This window comes from Oncorhynchus kisutch, linkage group LG24, assembly GCF_002021735.2.
Source record: "Oncorhynchus kisutch isolate 150728-3 linkage group LG24, Okis_V2, whole genome shotgun sequence".
NCBI lineage: Eukaryota > Metazoa > Chordata > Actinopteri > Salmoniformes > Salmonidae > Oncorhynchus > Oncorhynchus kisutch.
In genome coordinates this window covers 10,683,737-10,708,508 of record NC_034197.2, presented here as the reverse complement: position 1 = coordinate 10,708,508, position 24,772 = coordinate 10,683,737, and the positions used below count along the sequence as shown (strand labels likewise).

Below are 24,772 nucleotides of genomic sequence, written 5' to 3'. Positions count from 1 at the left end.
CTGCTAACCATGTGTATGTAACCAATAAAATTTGATTTGATTTGAGGGTGGTGTTATTTGTATTTTATATCATTTTGAGATTAGTGAGTGTAGTGTTAGAAGGGTATTTATTTAGTACATTTTTTTTTTCAAGCAAAGTATAAGGGAGTTGTACTGCAGTCCAGTAGGTGGCGGTAATGCAACAAATTGGATGCCAACTGCCGTTGAACCTCATAGAAGAAGAAGAAGCTTTTGCCCTTGTCTTTGTAACTTTGAAACCGTACTCTGAACATGCGATTTATGAAAAATTACAAAAAAGTAACTTGTTCCCCATCCCACCATTCTCCATTAATCAAATGGTCTACTTATTCAAATCAATGTATACTTTTGGAGAAATGCTGAAACGAAACGCTCATAGAGTTCATTGTCTAGAGAGGGCTGCTGTCACGGTGTACCATACCAATCCCCTCATTCATTAGACCGCCATCAGCCATTATCGTTCCAAGTGGCAACATGGTAGACGTGGATATCATCGTGAACAAGTTTGTGGCACTTTGGAGGATACCGTTTGTCCGTCTTAAATTGCCGTGGACTTTCTTGGTTCTTTCCATGGTGGGATCCCTTGTCAAGTCGACACAGCTCGTCCCGGATACATATTTTAGCAACAGCAGAAATGTTCTCAATATGTAAGTAGAGTCAGCTAACGCTACCGGTTAGCAAACTATATAAAGAAAGCTTGCTAACTGTAGAAAGCTCGCTAGCTAGGTAACGTTAGCTTGCGAAGTGTCAAACCCTTGCGAGCACAGCCACGACTAGGGCCAAACGCCAGTTACTCAGTTAAACAGGCGAGTTAGCTAACTTACTACCCCAGTTCGTCTTTTCGTATTTATTTAACGTTACAATACAAGGAGGAGCAACATAGAGGTTAGCTAACTACAACCACTTACCCAATGTCTCTTACCCCATTCATAAACACTAACGTTAAATACTTTTAGCGATAGCTATAGTATAGTATCTACTGACATGGGGAATTTTGTTAATAGTCCCGATGCCTACACTTAACATTAACAGTAACTGGCTTTTTTATTTGAAGGGGCATATAAACACAGGTTTAGAAAGCAATGATTATTGACGTTTTCTTAACGTTACAACACCACATTGGAGTTTACACGGAGCCAAATGTGGGCGAATGTAATGGGTGAAAACCCTACATACGGCTAGACACTTGTCAGCAAGCAAGTTTGCCTGTGTAGTCTGATTATCAACGGTCTGTGCTACATCTTACATGACCACTTCCTATATCTCTTTCAGGTATTTTGTCAAAGTGTCCTGGGGCTGGACTTTATTGCTGTTGACCCCATTCATCTTCCTCATATACTACAAAGACAGCTTGACCTTTGCCCTCCGGCGAATGAGCTCATTGGTGGTGGCCACAGCCATTTGGTACATCTTCACCGAGACCTTCTTCTACATTGAAGATGCCACAGGTACATGCCACAGGGATCAAGTCCCTCATAAAGAATTCACCACAAAGTGGAGATGCAGGAATGCTGGGGGTCAATGGGACGGCTATGACATCTCAGGACACTCGTTCATTCTCTCGTACTCTGCACTTATCATTGCTGAAGAAATGGCACCTATGGCTACCATGGAGAGGAATCGGAACATTGTTCTTGATCTGTTATATGTGTCCCTTAATGGAATAGTATTCATCTGGATATGGATGTTTATGTGTACCTCTGTGTATTTTCATAATTTCTGGCAGAACGGTCTCGGGACTGTTTTTGGAATTCTGGCATGGTTTGTCACGTATCGGGTATGGTATCCAAAGCCCTTATCGCCTGGTCTTCCACTTAAGCCCACAAAGCAGAGTTGACTCGCTTAAAATCAGCACTACTTAGTACTAGGCTAAACATCCTACTCCCGCACTCCTGTGTGGCTCTGCAACGTTTGGCACCTTCAAAACATTACATTTAAAAACATTGACATTCTTCTGAGGGTCAGTGTTGACCGTTGTTGCTATTTAAAGTTGTCTTTCCTTCAGAAGGGTAATTTTGGACAGGGGTCCGGGGTTGGTTTGCATGCAGTCCCTACTCCCTATGTGGCCGTAGGCAGCTGGTGTTCTTAAAATGACTCTGAAGTAATCTGAGATCATTGCAGTGCATGGCGTTGACGTCTCGGTTCAGGCCTATCAGCTAGCTAGTCTTCTCCAGAGATGGGGTCCATACCATTACTTCCTGAATTGAAAAAGGAATTCACCCAAACCTGAAGAAAATAATAATAATTCACCCCACTCTGGTGGTCATGGTGTAATTTTTAGTTTTACGTTTTTGGCTTCAAATGTTTTATTTGTGTGGAAATATTTATTGTAGAGAAATGTATAAAGTAGCTTAATTTGTTTATCAATGGCAAATGTAGTGAACACTACATTTACAACGAGATACTGTAAGGCTGATCTGTAAGGTATTTTGAAGGTAAGGTATTGTGGTTTGCCTACAAAATGATTGTAACACACAACCCTCCAAATAAAAATGAGATCAGTTCTGGAGCTAGTTGTACAGATTGCCAGATGTCTCAAATGTTCAGCAGCTCTCAATCAGCATTGCTTTATTCATAAGGCCGAAATACAGTCAGCCAAAATTGTAGCCTAGCTATTTCATTTTGTTATACAAATTATTAAGGACAACACACAATTCTTTCCAGAACCAAAGGATTCTAATCATATCAATGCTACTACTAGCTATAGGTGCATTTGTTTATTCTCAGCACTACCTAGGGACATGGAATATTGAGTATGATGTACAAGTACATTTATTGCGAATTTAATTGTATTTTAAGTAGATTGCATGACTGTGCATTCAAATAAACTTCTTAACAATGAGGATATTGTCTGTTTTGATTGTGAGAAAAAAATATTATAAACGAATAGAGAAAATACATTACATTCAATTTAAGTGTTGAAATAAGTTTATATTCTCCAATTTCTTTTTCAATTTCATAATACATTTTTTTGTTGATGGCAACTGAAGAAATTAAGGCTTATGAACAAACATATGCATTTATTTAGAATGCACTGTTTATAAAAATAAGAAATACTATTGTGTAATATGCCCAAAAATAATGACTAAGAGTACTCAACTTGATGAATTCATTGTCTCGAGAGTTCTGTGAGCCATATGAATTACAGACCTTATTTGCAGGGATTCATTTTTCAGTTGTAAGAAGTAGATAATTATCGGTGACAATGGTGCTTGTTCTAATGAAACATCTACAAGCCTTGACAATGATAGGCTGGTTATGGAAAAGTGATTTCTCAATTGGTCTCTGACATTTCACCCAGACAGTGTTACAGTTTATGTGTCAGTGAAAGTCCCAGGAGAAGCCACAATAGTGCAAGAAGAAAAAACAAAATGAAGTGGATTGTAGACACTTGTGTTAAACTACTGTATGGCTAATAATGAAAGACAATGTATGTATAAGTTGAGTACTAGGCAAACTGTCAAATGTGTTACCTTGCTTACTTCCAACTTTAAAAACAGCTTCAACTTAAAATATTCAGACCTGTGCCATTTTATGTTATTGTTCTAGTACAAGTGACTGCTGGAGTCATGTTCTTTCCATTATATAGATCTCCAAAGCTCAACATATTGTGAATCATTTTGTTTTTACAGTTCTTCTGCACAGAATTTTTTTTTTTGTCACCAACAAACACAAACGTGATGATGAACTGTAACTTCTCAACTTCCAGTTTTCAGACAAACTTGTAGGTCTGGTTTCCCAGACAAAGAATAAACCTAAACCTTGTCCTAAACTAAACAGTTATTTTAATGAAGATTCTCCATTGAGTATGCTAGTACGGGACTAGGCTTTATCTGTGTCTAGGAAACCGGCCCCAAGTGTGTCTTGAGAAGTAATAAAAGTGAAACCATTAGGTAGGGCCAAAGCCAAAAATTGCACCCTATTCCTTACCTAGTGCACTAGTTTTGACCAGAGCCATATGGGCCCTTGTCAACATGAGTGCACTACATAGCGAACAGGGTGCAATTTAGGACATAGATATCCCACACAGCTGACACATTGCTAATGAAACATTGGTCATTGTCTTTGGTTCAGAATCCTCTTCCAAGCCCCATCTCAGTAGTACGCAGTAGTATCAGCCACGCAGTCTGTTAACAACCATCTGCACAGTTACTCTGTTCACTCAAAGTGAATGAATCTCAAGTTTTTTCTCTTCCTCAAAACACCTTGAAAAGAAAAAGTATATTTCTCAGTTGTTTCCCATGCCTTGACAAGGAGTGGACGGATGTTTAAGCAATTGAAATAGAGCTGAAGATCCAAGATTCCTCAGCTCTTCTCGTTAAATGCTCTCCTGTCTCCTCGATTCCCTCTGACATTTTGAAAAGGAGGGAGGTAGAGGACGTGAGGAAAGACTTTTGAGAAAGAGATTCTGGTTCTGTTGAAAAACAGAACTGGAGCTTCCTGTGTTGCATCTTGTCCTGTGTTTCTTTTTTACCCCGACCTCATTTAAATATAAATAAATCCTTGTAATCATACAATGCAAACCCTGCTAACGTTCCACATTCGTCTGTGTACATGCTAGCACTCCTGAATAGAGGGGAACATTGTATAGTTCAGTCAGACTCCAGAGTGGGGTTTTATAAGAGGTTTAGGTTTTAGAAGTTTAAGTTTAAATACCTAGTTATACCAGTCATATAACAAAATAAACAAAAAGGTTAGTTAGCTGAACTGGAATCAAAAAAATGTCAGCTATCCATGTGATTATTTAACTGAACAATGTAGAATTTCATAAGCACTCTATAGGGGCACTGTTAAAGGCCACTGACTGATTCCCCGCTCAAAATTGCGGAGGGCTCAATTTAGCCTTTTAGTATTTCTCCATCATACCTCTGACTTTCAAGGATCAGTTTATGATCAGTTCAAAGCTGTGGTGTGAGAAATGAGAATCACCTTTTATTAATGAATGAATGGATGCGCATATGTTTTCATGGTGCTCTAAAGGTAGTGTCTATATTTGGTTGGTTCAACCGATCCCAAATCATTCCCGAACCATTCCCTCTGGCCCAATGTTTGCATATCTGAAGGGTCTGGGTAGGTATAAGCAGTGTCGTCGTGGAGCTTACAGATCTGCAAACAAGAGTTATGGCCAAGGGATAGGGAGCTAATTGGGACTGACTGGACGTCTTGCTATCCTAACGTCTCATCTGGCAGTTTTTGGCAGCACAGGAAGTATCCGAAGTTCAGTATCAGTGTTCATCATGTCAATTGACTGGGCTTTAATAACGGAAACCCCAGGCCAACAGAGGAGTGAAGGGCAATAGGTGAATGCCAAAACAATGATGGAAAATTGTATTAAAGGGGATATTTCTGGATGTAACCAATAAGGCCCTTTATCATCTTCCCCAGAGTCAGATGAACTCGTGGATACCATTTTTATGTCGCTGCGTACAGTTTGAATGAAGTTGCTAACTAGCGTGAGTGCAATTGCTTGCTAGCGTTAGCGCAATGACTGGAAGTCTAATGGTGTCTGTTAGCTTCCAGTCATTGTGCTAACGCTAGTTAGCATTGGCTCGCGAAACTAACTCAAGCTTCCATTATACTGGACACGTTGACATAAAAATGTTATCCACAAGTTCATCTGACTCTTGGGAAGTAGATAAAGGACCTCATTGTCAAAATCCAGAAATATCCCTTTAATAAAACTCTAGTACATGCAGGTTGTGGATGAGCCCCACTTTGGGTATGGTGATGCAATGTCAAAACATGTCTGGCTCTCTCATGTGTTGGGAATATGACCATAATTCAATATAACTGAACCTAAAGCATGTCTCCAAAATGAGCTAATGAGAAAGTAACATGTTGATCGATAGACCAGAAATTAAATAGATGAAGGCATTGAATACCAGAAAAAATTGCTGTTAAGAATTCCTTTGTGTATGGAATGTTTGTATATTCTTTGTTCACCCAGGTAAGTAATAGTGTTCTCTATATAGATTCATATTTTCCTGCTGTCGTAAAACATTACAGAAAAGTTGAAACATCACACAAATACACAGACATTTAACACAAGGAGGTGGGGGCGTTCACTACACATATTTCTTTTTTAAAAACCAATAGGCAAAGTATCCCATCCCTCCCAGAGAGCCCATGAGGAAAGAGGCCCCGAAAAAAGATGGCGGCTTCTTTTTTACCATTCGGAATGCGTTAGGTAGAACTGCTGACAGGAGGGTTGTGTGGATGTCGCCTAAAACCTTGCGGAAAGCATAGCGTTTTTGCACCCGCTCGAAAAAGGACTGGAGGTTGGGTCGGCTGCCGTCCTCCCAGTATTTCTTTGAGAGTCCCAAGAACTTAAGCCTGTGCAACAAGGCTCCCAGGCAGACATCAGCTAGTGTAAATTCAGGTCCACATAGCCACAACTCACACTTTTGACCTGCCAAAGGGAAAAGAAAACATCATACTGTAGCAGAGTGGTATGAAGTAGCCTTGTCCCAGATATGTGTGCTGTCTTGTCAACTCTTATATGACCATAGTACAGTGGCAAGAAAAAGTATGTGAACCCTTTGGAATTACCTGGATTTCTGCATTTATTGGTCTTCAAATTTGATCCGATCTTCATCACAACAATAGACAAACATAGTTTGAGGTTGTGTCAGCTACAGACCTATGAAATCTCTGGAACATGCTAACATCTCTGTTGACGAGACTAAGATACGTAAAACACTGAACAAGAATTGTGTTCATGGGAGGACACGGAAGAAAGAAAAAAAACATTGCTCAGGTCTGAAGTTTGCCAAGGTCCACCTGGATGTTCCAAAGCACTACTGACAAAATATTCTGTGGAGAGTTGAAACTAAAGTTGAGTTGTTTGGAAGGAACACATAACACTGTGTGGAGAAAAAAAGGCATAGCAACACCAACATCAAAACCTCATCCCAACTGTAAAGTATGGTGGAGGGAGCATCATGGTTTGGGTCTGCTTTGCTGCCTCAGGGCCTGGACAGCCTGCTATCATTGACAGAAAAATTAATTCCCAAGTTTATCAAGACATTTTGCAGGAGAATGTTAGGCTATCTGTCTGCCAATTGAAGCTCAACAGAAGTTGGGTGATGCAACAGGACAATGACCCAACAACAGACTGGCTTCAACAGAAGAAAATACACCTTCTGGAGTGGCCCAGTCAGAGTCCTGACCTCAACCTGATTAAGATGCTGTGGCATGACCTCAAGAGAGCAGTTCACACCAGACATTCCAAGAATATTGGTGAAATGAAATAGTTTTGTAAAGAGGAATGGTCCAAAATTCCTCCTGACCGTTGTGCAGGTCTGATCTGCAACTACAGAAAACATTTGGTTGAGGTTATTGCTGCCAAAGGAGGGTCAACCAGTTATTAAATCCAAGGGTTCACATACTTTTTCCACCATGCACTGTGAATGTTTACATGGTGTGTTCAATAAAGACGTGAACATGTATAATTGTTTGTGTGTTATTAGTTTAAGCAGACTGTGTTTGTCTATTGTTATCGCCTAGATGAAGATCAGATCAAATTTTATGACCAATTTATGCAGAAATCCAGGTATTTTCAAAGGGTTCACATACTTTTTCTTGCCACTGTATTTGTAGTTGGCAAGATAGAACAGATCTGGAACCAGACTAGGAAAATGAAACAGAATATGTTTGGTAATGTCTGAACTGAAGGACATAAACATAAATAACATGGCAACAGTAAACATGGCGTCCCCCACAAATGGGCCCCACCCCATGTAACTAACAAATTTCAGTTAATTACTATATCTTCCGCCTTGGGCCAATGAGTGTAATTCTGTAAATACCGGATCGCCATGGCAAGACACATCATTCACCCAAGTTTCGTCAAAATCAGGCCAGCGCTGTCTGAGATATTGTGTCTGACAATCATATGGACAGAGGCAGGTCCACAGTCCCCTCCCCGATTTCATTGAGGGGGACAATAATCTCCCCTTACCTTTATACTCGATTTTCCTCTTTTCTAGCTCGGCCTCCACCTGATCTAGTACCATCGCCAACTCGCCAAGGATCTTCTTCAGGTAGCTGACATTGTCATGGTCCAATATTTTTGCCTGTGAGCACAAGAGTAATCCTATATCACAATACAGTACACGCGCTTCAGCTCTCTGCGGTTCCATTCTGTGAGCTTGTGTGGCCTACCACTTTGCTCCTAGACGTTTCCACTTCACAATAACAGCACTTACCGTTGACCGGGGCAGTTCGAGCAGGGCAGAAATTTGACCAACTGACTTGTTGGAAAGATGGCATCCTATGACGGAGCCACGTTAAAAGTCACTGAGCTCTTCAGTAAGGCCATTCTATTGTCAATGTCTGTCTATGGAGAATACATGGTTTATGCTCAATTTTATACACCTGTCAGCAACGGGTGAGGCAGAAATAGCCAAATCCACTCATTTGAAAGGGTGTCCACATACTTTTGTATATATAGTGTATGTGAAACCCATCTCCATCTCCAGCCTATATTCAGTCTCACACCATGGATAGCCTCTCACGGGCCAATACCTCTTGGAAGATCACATGAAACATACATGGACAACATCCGCCGAGACACTGGTCTCAACAGAAGACCTACCAGTTTATCATGTGCTATGTCATCGTCTGGCACAAGCAAGTAACTAATCATGTCTGTGTCCCCTTGGAAAACAATAACAGAGGAAAATAAACCTATTTGTAACAGTGGTAACAACAGTGGTAAATAAACATATTTTTATATAAGTACTGACTAAAGATAGGAAGAGCCAAGCCATTAAAGGGAAACCATTTGTTTTAGCCAGCAGGTTGGCCCTGGCAGTAGCAGCTATTCATGTTGATATATTATGGGTCAACAAAGAACTAACATAGAACCAGACACAATCACTTGGGGTAATTGCGCAATATCTATCCTACATCACACTGAAACATTGTCAAAAACAACCATTTTGGAGATGCTCTGTGTAATAGAAATGTACACTACAGCTCATATTGCTTACAGTTGTCAATGTGACCAGTTCATTTGAGTAAGAACAGTATCACCTCATCTTAACAATCTTGTAAGGCCATGTTCATTTAAAGAAATTGTTATATGCCTTTAAAACACAGATACACACACACACACACACATGGTATTTAGAGTGAACGGAAAGGTCAATTGTTTGTATTGTGACAATCATCTGTAATGTTTCTCTCTTTTAAGGCTTCTCCTGTGGTCGGTCTGGTGGTGCCATGCTGCCAGTCTTACCATGAGTTTTTTCTGCTTGGAGAGGTATGGCTCTGTCAGAGTGGGCTCCTCATGGTCCAGCTTCATCAGCTCAGATGCAGCGTTGGTCAAGTGTCCTGAGGACAGAGAGACAGAGACATCAGTGACTCCTGGATGAAATAGTGAGATAAGAGACAATAGTTAGTGACTACTGGAGTAAATACCTCTGATAAACCCTTCTGTCACCACAACTGTCAGTCTAAAACAGTACCAAAGGCAGAGAGTTGATGTTCAATAACAGCAAATGATCAAGTGTATATGTGCCTAGTTGACAAGAGTATAATTCATTAGAAATACACAATTTACAAATAGAGATCCCAATGAATCTGCATTTCCCAAGGACAACCCATTTCAGTTATAAAGTGTGAGATATAAGTCGATAGCATGTTGTTCATAAAACACATGAATGACTCGGATTAAATATAAACATTGGTGTGCCGCCTCAAACAACAAATAAAGCAAGTTTATTTAAGAGACATCAACACAGGGCATGGGGTTTCCTGGTTAATATATTCCACTGCAGGCTTTTGGCTGGACAAGCCTTGATTCACACAACACGTCCATGAAGTAAGGATTCATGTACTGAGTGCGGACTCAATGACCTAATATCGCATACAGAGAATGAATGACATTGCTTCAATTCAATTTGATGGATTTTAACTATAAACAAGGTGAAACTGGACAGCGTAATTTGGTTCATGACAATCTGTTAACATGAAAATGTTGTGAGAACGCTGAATGGTAATGGATAATTATATCATTTTAATTTTGTTTTGGGATATTGCGGATCATGAACTCTTTATATTCAATATGATATTATTACAATGTGCACGTGCCTTGCATGTATGCATTTTTGTGGTCTACTAATAAACATCTCAAAATAATTTAGTTCATACCACAGTTGAAGTCGGAAGTTTACATACACTTAGGTTGGAGTCATTAAAACTCGTTTTTCAACCACTCCACGAATTTCTTGTTAAACTTCTTATGGCTGAAGGGGCAGTTTTGAGTAGCTTGGATGAAAGGTGCCCAGAGGTACCCAGAGTAAACGTCCTGCTCCTCAGTCTCAGTTGCTAATATATGCATAGTATTATTAGTATTGGATAGAAAACACTCTGACGTTTCTAAAACTGTTTGAATGTTGTCTGTGAGTATTACAGAATTCATATGGCAGGCAAAAACCTGAGAAGAAATCCAAACAGGAAGTGAGAAATCTGAGGTTGGTCGATTTTCAACCCAGGCCCTATTGAATTCACAGTGGGATATGGATGAAGTTGCACTTCCTAGGGCTTCCAACCATCTTTAGAAACTTGAATGAGGCTTCTACTGTGTTGTGGGCCTGAATAAGAGCTGGATGAGTCAGGTTACTGGCAGAGAGCCATTTCCTGGTCATGCGCATTCCACATTGCTTCTCTAGACACAAAGGAATTCTCCGGTTGGAACTTTATTGAAGATTTATGATAACAACACCCTAAAGATTGATTCTATACTTAGTTTGAAATGTTTCTTCAGCCTGTAATATAACTTTTTGAAGTTTTTGTCCGAAGTTATGCGGGACCTGCACGAGCGTTTGGATATCTGTACCTAACGCGCTAACAAAAGTAGCTACTTGGACATAAATAATGGACATTATCGAACAAATCAAGCATTTATTGTGGAACTAGGAGTCTTCGGAGTGCATTCTGATGAAGATCATCAAAGGTAAGACAATATTTATAATGTGATTTCTGGTTTCTGCTGACTCTAACATGGCAGAAAATGTTATTTATTTTCTGAGCTGCGTCTCAGATTATTGCATGATTTGCTTTTTCCGTAAAGTAAAAAAAAATCTGAAACAGCCTTGCATCTAGGAGAGGTATATCTATAATTCCATGTGTATAACTTGTATTTTCATCTTCCTTTATGATGAGTATTTCTGTTGAATCGATGTGACTATGCAAAATCACTGGAGGTTTTTGGAACTAGTGAACGTAACGCGCCAATGTAAACTCCGATTGTTTTATATAAATATGAACTTTATCAAACAAAACATACATGTATTGTGTAACATGAAGTCCTATGAGTGTCATCTGATGACGATCATCAAAGGTTAGTGATTAATTTGATCTCTATTTGTGCTTTTTGTGACTCTTCTCTTTGGCTGGAAAAATGGCTGAGTTTTTCTTTGGCTTGGTGGTGACCTAACATAATCGTTTGTGGTGTTTGTAAAGCCTATTTGACATCGGACACTGTGGTGGGATTAATAACAATATTACCTTGAAAATGGTATAAGATACATGTATGTTTGAGGAATTTTAATTATGAGATTTCTGTTGTTTTGAATTTGGTGCCCTGCACTTTCATTGGCTGTTGTCATATCATCCCGTTAACAGGATTGCAGCCCTAAGAAGTTTTAACAAACTATAGTTTTGGCAAGTCAGTTAGGACATCTACTTTGTGCATGACACAAGTAATTTTTACAACAATTGTTAATTAACAGACAGATTATTTCACTTATCTGTATCACAATTCCAGTGGGTCAGAAGTTTACATACACGAAGATGACTGTGCCTTTAAACAGCTTGGAAAATTCCAGAAAATTATGTCATGGCTTTAGAAGTTTTTGATAGGCTAATTGGCATAATTTGAGTCAATTGGAGGTGTACCTGTGGATGTATTTCAAGGCCTACCTTCAAACTCAGTGCCCCTTTGCTTGACATCATGGGAAAATCCAAAGAAATCAGCCAGGATCTCTGAAGAAGTTATAATTGTAGACCTCTACAAGTCTGGTTCATCCTTGGGAGCAATTTCCAAATGCCTGAAGGTACCACGCTCATCTGTACAAACAATAGTATGCAAGTATAAACACCATGGGACCACGCACCCGTCATACCGCTCAGGAAGGAGACGCGTTCTGTCTCCTAGAGATGAACATACTTCGGTGCGAAAAGTACAAATCAATCCCAGAACAACAGTAAAGGATGCTGGAGGAAACACGTACAAAAGTATCAAATTCCACAGTGAAACGAGTCCTATATCGACATAACCTTAAAAGCCGCTCAGCAAGGAAGAAGCCACTGCTCCAAAACCGCCATAAAAAAAAAGCCGGGCTACGGTTTGCAACTGCACATGGGGACAAAGATCCTACTTTTTGGAGAAATGTCCTCTGGCCTGATGAAACAAAATAGAGCTGTATGGCCATTGTTATGTTTGGAGGAAAAAGGGGAGGCTTGTAAGCCGAAGAACACCATCCCAATCTTGAAGCACGAGGGTGGCAGCATCATGTTGTGGGGGTGCTTTGCTGCAGGAGGGACTGGTGCACTTCACAAAATAGATGGCATCATGAAGCAGGAAAATTATGTGGATATATTGAAGCAACATCTCAAGACATCAGTCAGGAAGTTAAAGCTTTGTCGCAAATGGGTCTTCCAAATGGACAATGACCCCAAGCATACTTCCAAAGTTGTGGTAAAATGGCTTAAGGACAACAAAGTCAAGGTATTGGAGTGGCCATCACAAAGCCCTGACCTCAATCCTATAGAAAATTTGTGGGTAGAACTGAAAAAGCGTGTGCCAGCAAGGAGGCCTGGGATTGATTTGCCAAAACTGACTCAGTTACAACAGCTCTGTCAGGAGGAGTGGGCCAAAATCTACCCAACTTATTTTTGGAAGCTTGTGGAAGGCTACCTGAAACGTTTGACCCAAGTTAAACAATTTAAAGGCAATGCTACCAAATACTAATTGAGTGTATGTAAACTTCTGACCCACTGGGAATGTGATGAAAGAAATAAAAGCTCAAATAAATAATTCTCTCTATTATTATTCTGACATTTCACATTCTTAAAATAAAGTGGTGGTCATAACTGACCTAATACAGGGATTTTTTCCTAGGATTAAATGTCAGGATTTGTGGAAAAACAGAGTTCAAATGTATTTGGCTAGTGTGTATGTAAACTTCCGACTTCAACTGTATGTGAATATTTTACAATTAATTGTAAATGGTTACACTGAACTTGACTTGACTTACTACGTATTTCAGCGGTGGCATACTTTGGGATCATGGAGTCGGTGGTGAGCTCTGGGTGCAGGATACAGCCGTGTGTGTAAGCATCCATGGGCAGGCCGTCCAGCAGCTCACGGTACTGCTGCACACGCTCGTGGAGTGGAGAGTCAGCATCGGGAATTAGTTGGGCCACCGTTTCTAAAAAGAAATCAGGTACACACAGACAGAGGTATTTACAGCCAAACATACAATGCATTCGGAAAGTATTGAGACCACTTAACTTTTTCCACATTTTGTTACATTACAACCTTATTCTAAAACTGATTAAAATATATTTTCCCCTCATTAATCTACACACAATACCCCATAATGACATTTTTTGCAAATGTACTTTTTTTACACAAGTATTCAGACCCTTTGCTATGAGACTTGAAATTGAGCTCAAGTGCATCCTGTTTCCATTGATCATCCTTTCTTCAACTTGATTGGAGTCCACCTGTGGTAAATTCAATTGATTGGACATGATTTGGAAAGGCACACACCTGTCTATATAGGGTCCCACAGTTGACAGTGCATGTCAGAGCAGCAAAAACCAAGCCATGAGGTCAAAGAAATTGTCCATAGAGCTCTGAGACAGGATTGTGTCGATGCACAGATCTGGGGAAGGGTACCAAAACATTTCTGCAGCATTGAAGGTTCCCAAGAACACAGTGGCCTCCATCATTCTTAAATTAAGAAGTTTGGAACCACCAAGACTCTTCTTAGAGCTGGCCACCCGGCCAAAATGAGCAATCAGGGGAGAAGGTTCTTGGTCAGGGAGGTGAACAAGAACCCGATGCTCACTCTGACAGAGCTCCAGAGTGCCTCTGTAGAGATGGGAGAATCTTCCAGAAGGTCAACCATCTCTGCAGTACTCCACCAATCAGGCCTTTATGGTAGAGTTGCCAGACGGAACCCACTCCTCAGTAAAAGGCACATGACAGCCCGCTTGGAGTCGCAGACCATGAGAAACAAGATTCTCTGGTCTGATGAAACCAAGATGGAGGAAACCTGGCACCGTTCCTACGGTGAAGCATGGTGGTTGCAGCATTATGGTATTTCGGATGTTTTTCAGTGGCAGGGACCGAGAGACTAGTCAGGATCGAGGGAAAGATGAACGGAGCAAAGTACAGAGAGATCCTTGATGAAAACCTGCTACAGAGCGCTCAGGACCTCAGACTGGTGTGAAGGTTCACCTTCCAACAGGACAACGAGTCTAAGCACACAGCCAAGACAATGCAGGTGTGGCTTTCGGGACAAGTCTCTGAATGTCCTTGAGTGGCCCAGCCAGGGCCCGAACCATATCGATCATCTCTGGAGAGACCTGAAAATAGCTGTGCAGTGACGCTCCCCATCCAACCTGATAGAGCTTGAGAAGAGCTGAGGAGAAGAATGGGAGAAACTGCCCAAATACAGGTGTGCCAAGCTTGTAGCATCATACCCAAGGAGACTCTATATTAGAATAAGGCTGTAACGTAACAAAATGTGGGAAAAGTCGAGGGGTCTGAATACTCTCCGAATGCATTGTAACACATAGGACCATATAGCATTCTAACATATAGGCCTGTAACATAAATAGACAACACTGTATACCAACTTCAGCCTTTACTTTATGTGCAACAGTCCACTTACAAAGCCTAACAATGGTGTGTACGGGGGATTTTACTGTGAATGGAGTAAGCTCAACTACAACCCTGTTTCTGACAATGGGATACATAGGCCAATATGCAGAACCAGAAGCAAACGTTCCGCAAGATCAACAAATAGCTATGTGTTTTTACTTTAGATTAAGATACGAGCTAGTTTAGGTAGGCTATGAGCTGCTGAGGGCTGGCCAGAAAGCTGTGACTGATGACGGGGAGTGGGGACACAGGAAGTGCCCGGGGATATTCCAGTTTGTGCTGTTAATCTGGTTGTGTGTCTTTAAGGTGGAGCTGGAGGCCTGGAGCTGCACCCGGCAGACTGCTGACTAATCAGTCCAGGCCCAACAGGTCGACTTGGGCATGGCTGTGGCCGTACGTGGCTTGGCTCTGGAGGTCTGCTGCTGGTGCGCTCTGCTGCAGCGCTAAGCACCCATCCTCAGACAGAACACAAACAGGGGCATGGCCTTGGCTTGGACACAGCCACAGCACTGCTGCACCTCGTGCCAACATGATGATGGGGCATAATAAAATGTCGCACTGGAGAGAACCCACTGAACTCACTATGTTTTACTGCCCAGTCACATCTTACTCTGATACATGGCAAGCAAATGGGACACTGCTGACAAAATACCAAAACAAGATTCTCCCTGAGAAAGCATAAGGAGTGCATAAAGAGAGATTAAGGTTCAGCTTGCCTGGCTACCCAGACTCCTTGCTACCCAGACTCCTTGCTCTGCTAAAATGCTACGTCACGCCCACAAACTTTATTTTCCTCCTCAAGGAGTCTGGATATGACCATATGGTGCTTTCAAGACAATTGGGAACTCTGGAAAAAAACGAGGTCAGATCATGACACCAGTGATCCTATTACAGGGGCTGAGTCACTGGCTTGCTGGGGCTCTCTCATGCCGTCCCTGGAGGGGGTGCGTCACCTGAGTGGGTTGATTCACTGTTGTGGTCATCCTGTCTGGGTTGGCGCCCCCCCCTTGGGTTGTGCCGTGGCGGAGATCTTTGTGGGCTATACTCAGCCTTGTCTCAGGATGGTAAGTTGGTGGTTGAAGATATCCCTCTAGTGGTGTGGGGGCTGTGCTTTGGCAAAGTGGGTGGGGTTATATCCTTCCTGTTTGGCCCTGTCCGGGGGTGTCCTCGGATGGGGCCACAGTGTCTCCTGACCCCTCCTGTCTCAGCCTCCAGTATTTATGCTGCAGTAGTTTATGTGTCGGGGGGCTGGGGTCAGTTTGTTATATCTGGAGTACTTCTCCTGTCCTATTCGGTGTCCTGTGTGAATCTAAGTGTGCGTTCTCTAATTCTCTCCTTCTCTCTTTCTTTCTCTCTCTCGGAGGACCTGAGCCCTAGGACCATGCCCCAGGACTACCTGACATGATGACTCCTTGCTGTCCCCAGTCCACCTGGCCATGCTGCTGCTCCAGTTTCAACTTCCACCTGACTGTGCTGCTGCTCCAGTTTCAACTGTTCTGCCTTATTATTATTCGACCATGCTGGTCATTTATGAACATTTGAACATCTTGGCCATGTTCTGTTATAATCTCCACCCGGCACAGCCAGAAGAGGACTGGCCACCCCACATAGCCTGGTTCCTCTCTAGGTTTCTTCCTAGGTATTGGCCTTTCTAGGGAGTTTTTCCTAGCCACCGTGCTTCTACACCTGCATTGCTTGCTGTTTGGGGGTTTAGGCTGGGTTTCTGTACAGCACTTTGAGATATCAGCTGATGTACGAAGGGCTATATAAATAAATTTGATTTGATTTGATTTGATCTTCAAGTCGGAAAGTCGGAACTATAGAAAGATGCCAGAGTTTCCGACTTGGAATTCTGAATTGGATGACCGTTTTTTTTAAAACAATCCCAGTCTGAGCTAGTTTTTTTCAGAGTTAGCAGTTGTCTTGAACGCAGTGAAGTTTGAAGTTGGAGAGTTCCCAGTTGTTTTGAACGCGGCATTTCTCCCCAACCCTTTACCGAATGCGAACACATTCATGGCGTCTGATTGGTCCCAGAAAACGAATGGGTTGGGCCAGAACACGTGGTTGAAGCGGTGTTTTCAAAGTACATAATTGGCTTTAATACTGTGATTGGTTAGAGGCGATCCAATTGCTGATGACTTTGTTTTCACCATAAACGATGTCACACAAACGACATTCAATGATGGCAGTTTCACACTAAAGTCTGTAGCGAATGACAGAACAGCGTAAGAACTTAGTGTGAGGCGTCAGGCTAGTGCTTAGCTACCATAAAATAGTAAGTGATATGGCAGTGGATTTCACCTTGCTAGAGGTAGGATTTCAACAATAGGCTAACTTGAGTGTCCTTGGCACTAGATTTCCTGTCCTTTACTATGACAGGATTTTCTCTGCTGCTTCATCTACACTTCCTAGGCCAACTCCAGTCCCCTTTGGCAGGGTGCATTAGAAAGTACACAGAATTGGAGACAATATCTGTAAATCAAGCAGCTGGATGACACATCCTCTTTAAAATGAGCATGAGGTCTGGGTCGTGTTGAGTAGGGCTAAAAAGTTTTTCAACCAAGTGAAACAGGCAGATAAACTACTCTGACATATACTATGCTAAATGCTTTGCTACACTGCTCCCTGCTGAACACAAATCTGCTACTCAACAGCCATATTGAACATTAATATAAACTGAAAATAATCAAAATGTCATTAAAGAAAAATAGCTACATCTGTTTAAAATAAAATAAGAGCTTGAAAGTTACAAATGGACGTTAATGACATGAGAGAATTCATTGGAGCACATCTGTTGCAACTGAAATCTGAAATCAGTATAGTCGCCTTCTATAACATCAAGCCTCTCTGTCATGGATGGGTGAGTGTGAAGTGTCTCGATCTGAAGTAAGAGGAAGTCCTTCATCCATTGGCCATGGTAAATACTGTATCCATGCAGGCCTTACTGGAACCATTCTCTCGGGACATTACATAACGACCCACAACCACCACCGCAAATGACCCAAAGGACCATGATAGGACACGTGATATACTGAGAAAAACATGGCGCACAGAATACAGTCAGTATCTGGGTTGAAATACACTTCCCTGCTGAAAAAATAGCTTAACACGGTTTACGAACATTAAAATAGCAACCTTAATGCCTTAATAGAAACCTCAAAACGCCTCTACTCTTTGCTATGCAGCCGCCAGCCAGTCACTGACTTAATGTCATGGACGATCATTGATCCTTGAGCTGCAGTGAACCACAAGATTGGCCAATTAGATGTATCTCTGTTCACAACTGTTCACAATTCCGTTTGTAAGTATTCAATAACCTGGTGAATACTGTTTATGGTTACTAATAAAGACATGAGTAGCCCGGAAAAGCAGTACATCCCCAAGTTAGTCTCTAGGTAGGCCATCGCTATGACCTGGTTGTATACTGTTTGATATGCAGTCACTACTGTAACATCATGGGTGAAAAGAGACCCTAAAGTAATCTTAAAGGAAAAAGATCATGTAGTCTGAAAGGCAATACCTCCCCCAAAATGAGCCTCTAGGTACTCTATAATCTGGTTGTAGTCTGAGACGATGGTGTCTCCGTGGATGAAGACGGCCACCTCCTCTCCCAGGTTGAGCCTCATGAACCAGGGCTCCTTGTGCTCGGCTATAGGGAGACTTACGTCTCTCTCTTCACACAGCAGACCCTTCTCATTGATCACCAGACGCACCTGGACGACACACAGAGAAACACTCGAGTTACATCTTCGTCTCATAGCAAAAGGCACAAGTGACATCTACATTTCATCTTCAGAGACACAAGTGACATGTTCATCTCATAGCAAAAAGCACAAGTTACATCTACATTTCATCTTCAGAGACACAAGTTACACCTTCATCTCTTAGCTCAATTCAGTTTTTTTTGTGGCTTTGCGCAATCAGTACTCTTGATGGTCCTTGTTATTACAATCTTATTACAAATATGTGCTAGTGAACTGAATCTAAGAGGGAAATCCCTTCAGGTCTACATGGGTTAACATAAAGAAATACAATTTGAAGTTGCCTTCGCAATTTTGCGTATTGTTGCTACTTGTACAATGTTTTGTTGGAAAACAATTTTAAAAGGAAACAATTATCTGTTACTTTCCAACCAACTGCACGCCCTAGAGCAGAGAAGCCTGCTCTACACAAGTACAGACAGGCATGAAACAGGATGTTATAAGTCCTTAGGAAAAAGTATCGTTCATGCATCACTATCCAGATGTAGGCCCCTTTATCTTTTGTGTTCATAATCCCAAGCAAAATACTGATGTGTTGTTGTGCTCAATACGAACTAAAAGGGCTTCTGTGAGGCAGACAGTATCCATTTACAGTGTCTTATTAAAAGCCATGCCAAGCTCCGTAGACGGCTTTGTAGAAAGAATATGAATTACACTGTGGAGGTTGAGGGGGCCATGGGTTTGCTGTACATGGCCAGACAAATTATAACAAAACATCGCAAAGTGTGAGTGTGAGTGCATCAAATGATTAAAAAGTTCAAGCCTAGGAATTATTACAACCCCTGTCTAGTACAGGGTAACCTTGTCCCCACGCTATTGTGCACAGAGGGAGGAAGACTGGTGCGTGAGACAGAACAGGAAGACCTTGTAGCTTGCTCAACTTAACCGCAACAAGTCCCATCACTGATTACCTATGTAACAGCATGAAACTTAAACAGTAGCTGAAGTAGATGACTGTAGAGAATTATTAGGGTATATACTCAACCAGAACAACGATTCAAAGATTACAAATATTCCTCAATCATATGGTTGCAGCAAATGTACCAATCTAACTCTTCTAACCAGACTATTAATTGCACCTTGACATTAACTCCTCATCATAAACTCACTGACCAGGGCCATACTAGCACAGTTTTTTTTTTGCAATTTTAAAGCTAAATTCCTAAATTCCCCCACCTCATTTAAAGCAAATTTCCTGCAATTCTACACATTTTGCCATGGGGCAGAACATTTATTTTGTTGCCATTTTAAAGCTAAATTCCTAAATTCCCCAACATCCAGAGGGCCCCTCAACTGATGTGTTCAAATCACATTTTATTTGTCACATGTTTCGTAATCAACAGGTGTAAACAAACAGTGAACCGCTCACTTCCGGGCCCTTACCAACAATGCAGAGAGAGAAAACATAAATACACAATGAGTAACAATAACTTGGCTATATACACGGGGTACCAGTACGGAGTTGATGTGCAGGGGTGTGAGGTAATTGAGGTAGATATGTATATATACAGTGCATCGGAAAGTATTCAGACACTTTGACGTTTTCCACATTTGGTTGGTTACGTTACAGCCTTATTCTAAAATGGATTTTAAAAAATCTACACACAATACCCCATAATGACCAAGCAAAAACAGTTTTTTTTACATTTTTGCAAATGTATTGAAAATAAAAAACTTCAATATCACATTTACATACAGTAAGTATTCAGACCCTTTACTCAGTACTCTGAGGTAGCCTAGTGGTTAGAGCGTTGGACTTGTAACCGAAAGGTTACAAGATCGAATCCCTGAGCTGTCGTTCTGCCCCTGAACAAGGCCGTCATTGAAAATAAGAATTGTTCTTAACTGTTCTTGTCTGACTTGCCTAGTTAAATAAAATAAACACTCTGTTGAAGCACCTTTGGCAGTGATTACAGCCTTGAGTCAGTTGGATATGACGCTACAAGCTTGGCACACCTGTATTTGGGGAGTTTCTCCCATTCTTCTCTGCAGATCCTCTTAAGCTCTGTCAGGTTGGATGGGGAGAGTCACTGCACAGCTATTTTCAGCTTGTGTCTCTCGAGAGATGTTCGATCAGGTTTAATTCCGGGCTCTGGCTCAAGGACATTCAGAGAATTGTTCCGAATCCACTTCTGCACTGTCTTGGCTGTGTGCTTAGGGTCGTTGTCCTGTTGGAAGGTGAAACTTCACCTCAATCTGAGGTCCTGAGCGCTCTAGAGATGGTTTTCATCATCATACTTTGCTCTATTAATCTCTATCTATATAGTCTCCCACTAGTCTCCCATTCCCTGCCACCACCTTAGGGATGGTGCCAGGTTTCCTCCAGACATGACGCTTGGCATTCAGGCCAAAGAGTTCAATATTGGTTTCATCAGACTACAGAATCTTGTTTCTCGTGATCTGAGAGTCCTTTAGGTGCCTTTTGGCAAACTCCAAGCAGGCTGTCATGTTCCTTTTACTGAGCAGTGGCTTCTGTCTAGCCACTCTACCATAAAGGCCTGAATGGTGGAGTGCTGCCGAGTCATGGGGTCTGAATACTTTCCAAATGCACTGTAGTTAGGGCAATAGGATAGATAATAATCAGCAGCGTCATATGCAGGGGGTCCCCAACCAACGTGCTCATAATATGCTATCTGTCGGTGCCCCGACCTCCAAGAGGCCCTCAACTGATGTGTTCATATGCTATGTAATCGGCCCTGTCACTGATAACCACTGACATCTGCGTTGGAACCACCAGAACCATAGATAGCGATAGAGATCTCTCTATCTGACCCAGGGATCCACTGACACCTGAGTTGGACTCACTGACATCCGAGTGTGGACTACTGTATAAGATCTAGCAGTAGAGACTTACAGGCTCTGGGGTATACTGTAGTGACAAAGGTGTAAATCTCCAACCTTCTGCAGCAGTTAAGAATGACAGACAGTGAAGTATTTCTCTTCAATTGCTTCAGATGATGCCGTAACCTTAAGGTATCAAACTCATGCTATATCATTCCTCTTGTGCACAATCGATCATTTACTGTATGTCAAGTGGATCAATGATTAAATGAACTACATTATGAGAGATTGAGATATAGTTTACATACATTGATGATTTTCTAAAGATATCAAGAAAGACAGGTTTGTACAGGTTAATGCAATGACAGAGCAATTTTTTTGGCCTGTCTCAGCTATATTTGCAGTGACTTGGACATCTGTCTTAGTCCTCCTTAGTTTGACCAAAATCCCTATATGGATCATGTGAATTGTGCGAGGACATAAATTGATGTACTTTTTTTATGGCATACTCAAATATAAAACACATTTGCCTGTTTGTTGGCCACATACTGTATATTGGTGCTGAGAGGACAGAGGAACCAGGGTATCCTAACAATCCCTGTTCATTATCTCAAATCCAATGCCGCCTAACCATCATTAACAGCAACCTCAAGTTGTACATAGTACACTTTGCCGAATGACAGTTTTAGGCTACTCTATTAAGATGTAGGACTGTCGAAACGTTAAGGAATGCAACCTCTCTAAGTGGAACCCTCGACAATGACGTTTAAATGATGTTTACTGTTACTGTTGAGTGACAACAGGACCAGATCAGCAGTAGCTCCCCGAGTGGTTTGGAGCCAATAACCTAATGGTTTGGAGTGGAGCAAAGCTAGCTGAGCACAATACAAACAGATGTGTAGAGCGGATGTCTAACCAGGTGCCTAGCAACACTGGCCCACATGTTGTCTTCATTGCATGATGTTTCTATGTCATATTGATGCTAAATGTTGATCCTGCGTTCACTATATGTGCATTTGGGAAAAAACAAAACAATTATGTCTCTATATTCAAAATGCGTAATATACACTGAGTTTGTAAAACACTAAGGACTCTTTCCATGACATAGACAGACCAGGTGAATCCAGGTGAACGCTATGATCCTTTATTGATGTCACTTGTTAAATCCACTTGAGACAATTGAGACATGGATTGTGTGTGTGTGTGCCATTCAGAGGGTGAATGGGCAAGACAAAAGATTTAAGTGCCTTTGAACGCGGTATGGTAGTAGTTGCCAGGTGCACTGGTTTGAGTGTGTCAAGAACTGCAACACTGCTGGGGTTTTCATGCTCAACAGTTTCCTGTGTGTATCAAGAATGGTCCACCACCCAAAAGACATCCAGCTAACTTGACACAACTGTGGGAAGCATTGGAGTCAACATGGGCCAGCATCCCTGTGGAACGCTTTCCACACCTTGTAGAGTCCATGCCAGATATATGAAGTGTTCCTACTGTACACTCTGTGTATGTAAAAAGTTATATCAAGAATATTTAGGCTAGTTAGCTGGCTAACTCTTGATCCTGTAGTATACCCCTCATTAGAGAAAGGTATCTGTATCAAAAAGGCTCACGATGGGCCCTATATACTATTGGAATAAAAATGGCCAAGTCTATGAATAGATTTTTGAACAACATATGCACTACATTGAGAGAAAGGCACAGGGAAGGTTGAAATGTTGCATTTTGTTTGTTTTTCACAGAGATACCTCACTTTCAATCAATTATTTACATTGTCATATTTTGGACCACAGGAGGTGTAGCCTGATTTCTCATGAATGAGGCGAAAATTGTCCAAACATAGCATATGCCTTGTTAGAATTAGACACCGTCTTCTAATCACCGAATCCATTGGAATGTAACAGATATTGATCACCAATACAGTTATAGCCTATCCATCTCGTATAATTCAATGTCGAGGAAAATGTCCACACCTGATGATGCAGAGGTTTCATAACGTCTCGTATGAGAAATATTGCCAAAATGTAAAATAAAAAAAATAACACAAACGTGTAGGCCTACAACAGTATATATATAAAACATCTAATATATTGAATTAAAAAATATATAGCTAAAGCAGATATGATATGTAAGAGACAGAGCGGGAACACCTCCATTTCATTTTCATGCTGTCGGTGTGTTACCTTTTGAGAGGTGAAAGACTGCGTCCAGTGATACAAAACAAGCTTGTCTTTAGAGAAACTAGGTTTCGACTCTATAGCTGGCTCTTCGCTTTTCTCCATATCTGTTATTTCACCGTCTTCATCCATGGCTGAGATTGGCCACCAGCTACAGTTGGTGGGGGTAACATTGTTGGAAGACGCCATGACAGAGGGTTTTGTGAATGTGAGAGAGGACCAGGGGAGGGAGAGAGGAGAGATGGAAGGAGGGAGGGACAGAGAGAAAAGGAGAGAGAACAAGAGCGCAAAGGATTTCAGCACCACGAACAGAGCATCATAGATTCGACGCGACGCGGCAGCATCAATTTTGGACAGCGCCCAGTACTGAATTCTAGATATCTTTCTTTAACGCTTGCGTTGGCAGAAAATGTTATAGCGTAATCCACACAACGTTAACCATTTACTCGAGCATGGGAATACGTTTACAATTGTATTATTGTGTAAACTATTACATCACACGCGCACAAACATGCGCCAGTGACGAGAGGGTGCATTTTACGAGAAGGTCAAAGTGCTCTCTATGAGGAAGGAGTGTAGGATAGCCGTTATTGATAGGTCTTTGTTTTTAAAAGGACGGTGGCCAATATTGGTAGTTGGATTAAAAAGCATTAAAAGCATTTTATTGTATTTTTAGGTCTTAACAGGTTACAGTGTAGGGTCCCCAATCCAACTAATGATTGTGCAATTTAGCTGCATTGAATCAATTGCATTAACCCTTCTCACTTTACTCATAATAAACTCAATTACTCCACGTTTATAGAGCAATTTAGGTGTTTTTGTTGTGGGTTTTTTTATCCACAAATATTGCAATGATTCATCTGTGCCAGTAGATGGTGCGAATTTTACATGCTAGGGCTGAGCAATCAGGAATCTTGGCATCCCAAGCAAGCCTCAAGGTGGCGTTCAGCTAAGGGCACAAATAAAGATGAGGGGTCGTGCTGAATATGAAATGTTCTAAGATAAATTCGGCGGCTGTAAATGGCAGCAGTTCAAGTTTTGAGTTGCATCATATGAATTGAAGCAATACGAGTTTAGAGTCAATGTAAGTGTATTAAGACTATATAGGCATATATGATAGTTTACTTCCGCATCCA

At 41.4% G+C, this 24,772-nt stretch overlaps 2 protein-coding genes across 2 annotated transcripts; one reads left to right on the top strand and one right to left on the bottom strand.

Moving 5' to 3' along the window:
* The first annotated feature begins 217 nt into the window (after positions 1-217).
* On the top strand, positions 218-2,860 carry LOC109869508 (fat storage-inducing transmembrane protein 2). The gene is made up of 2 exons (XM_020459701.2): positions 218-665; positions 1,291-2,860. Exons 1-2 carry the CDS (start codon positions 493-495, stop codon positions 1,853-1,855), a joined length of 738 nt encoding a protein of 245 aa, XP_020315290.1. The 5' UTR covers positions 218-492; the 3' UTR covers positions 1,856-2,860.
* On the bottom strand, positions 2,574-24,013 carry LOC109869050 (ganglioside-induced differentiation-associated protein 1-like 1). Its single transcript, XM_020458884.2, has 6 exons — positions 23,643-24,013; positions 18,441-18,633; positions 13,284-13,457; positions 9,260-9,354; positions 7,979-8,093; positions 2,574-6,427 (listed from the first exon to the last, which is right to left on the bottom strand). The coding sequence occupies exons 1-6, from the start codon at positions 23,823-23,825 to the stop codon at positions 6,084-6,086; spliced, it is 1,104 nt and encodes a 367-aa protein (XP_020314473.1). The 5' UTR covers positions 23,826-24,013; the 3' UTR covers positions 2,574-6,083.
* Positions 24,014-24,772: the final 759 nt, after the last annotated feature.

Excerpts from the sequence above, each read along its gene's own strand:
- LOC109869508 (XM_020459701.2), top strand. The coding sequence starts at position 493 with ATGGTAGACGTGGATATCATCGTGAACAAGTTTGTGGCACTTTGGAGG. Across the intron at positions 666-1,290 it reads AGCAGAAATGTTCTCAATAT|GTATTTTGTCAAAGTGTCCT; the intron begins GTAAGTAGAGTC and ends TATCTCTTTCAG.
- LOC109869050 (XM_020458884.2), bottom strand. The coding sequence starts at position 23,825 with ATGGCGTCTTCCAACAATGTTACCCCCACCAACTGTAGCTGGTGGCCA. Across the intron at positions 13,458-18,440 it reads AGAGGCTCATTTTGGGGGAG|AAACGGTGGCCCAACTAATT; the intron begins GTATTGCCTTTC and ends ATTTCTTTTTAG. Across the intron at positions 8,094-9,259 it reads CCAAGCAGAAAAAACTCATG|GCAAAAATATTGGACCATGA; the intron begins GTAAGACTGGCA and ends TTGTGCTCACAG.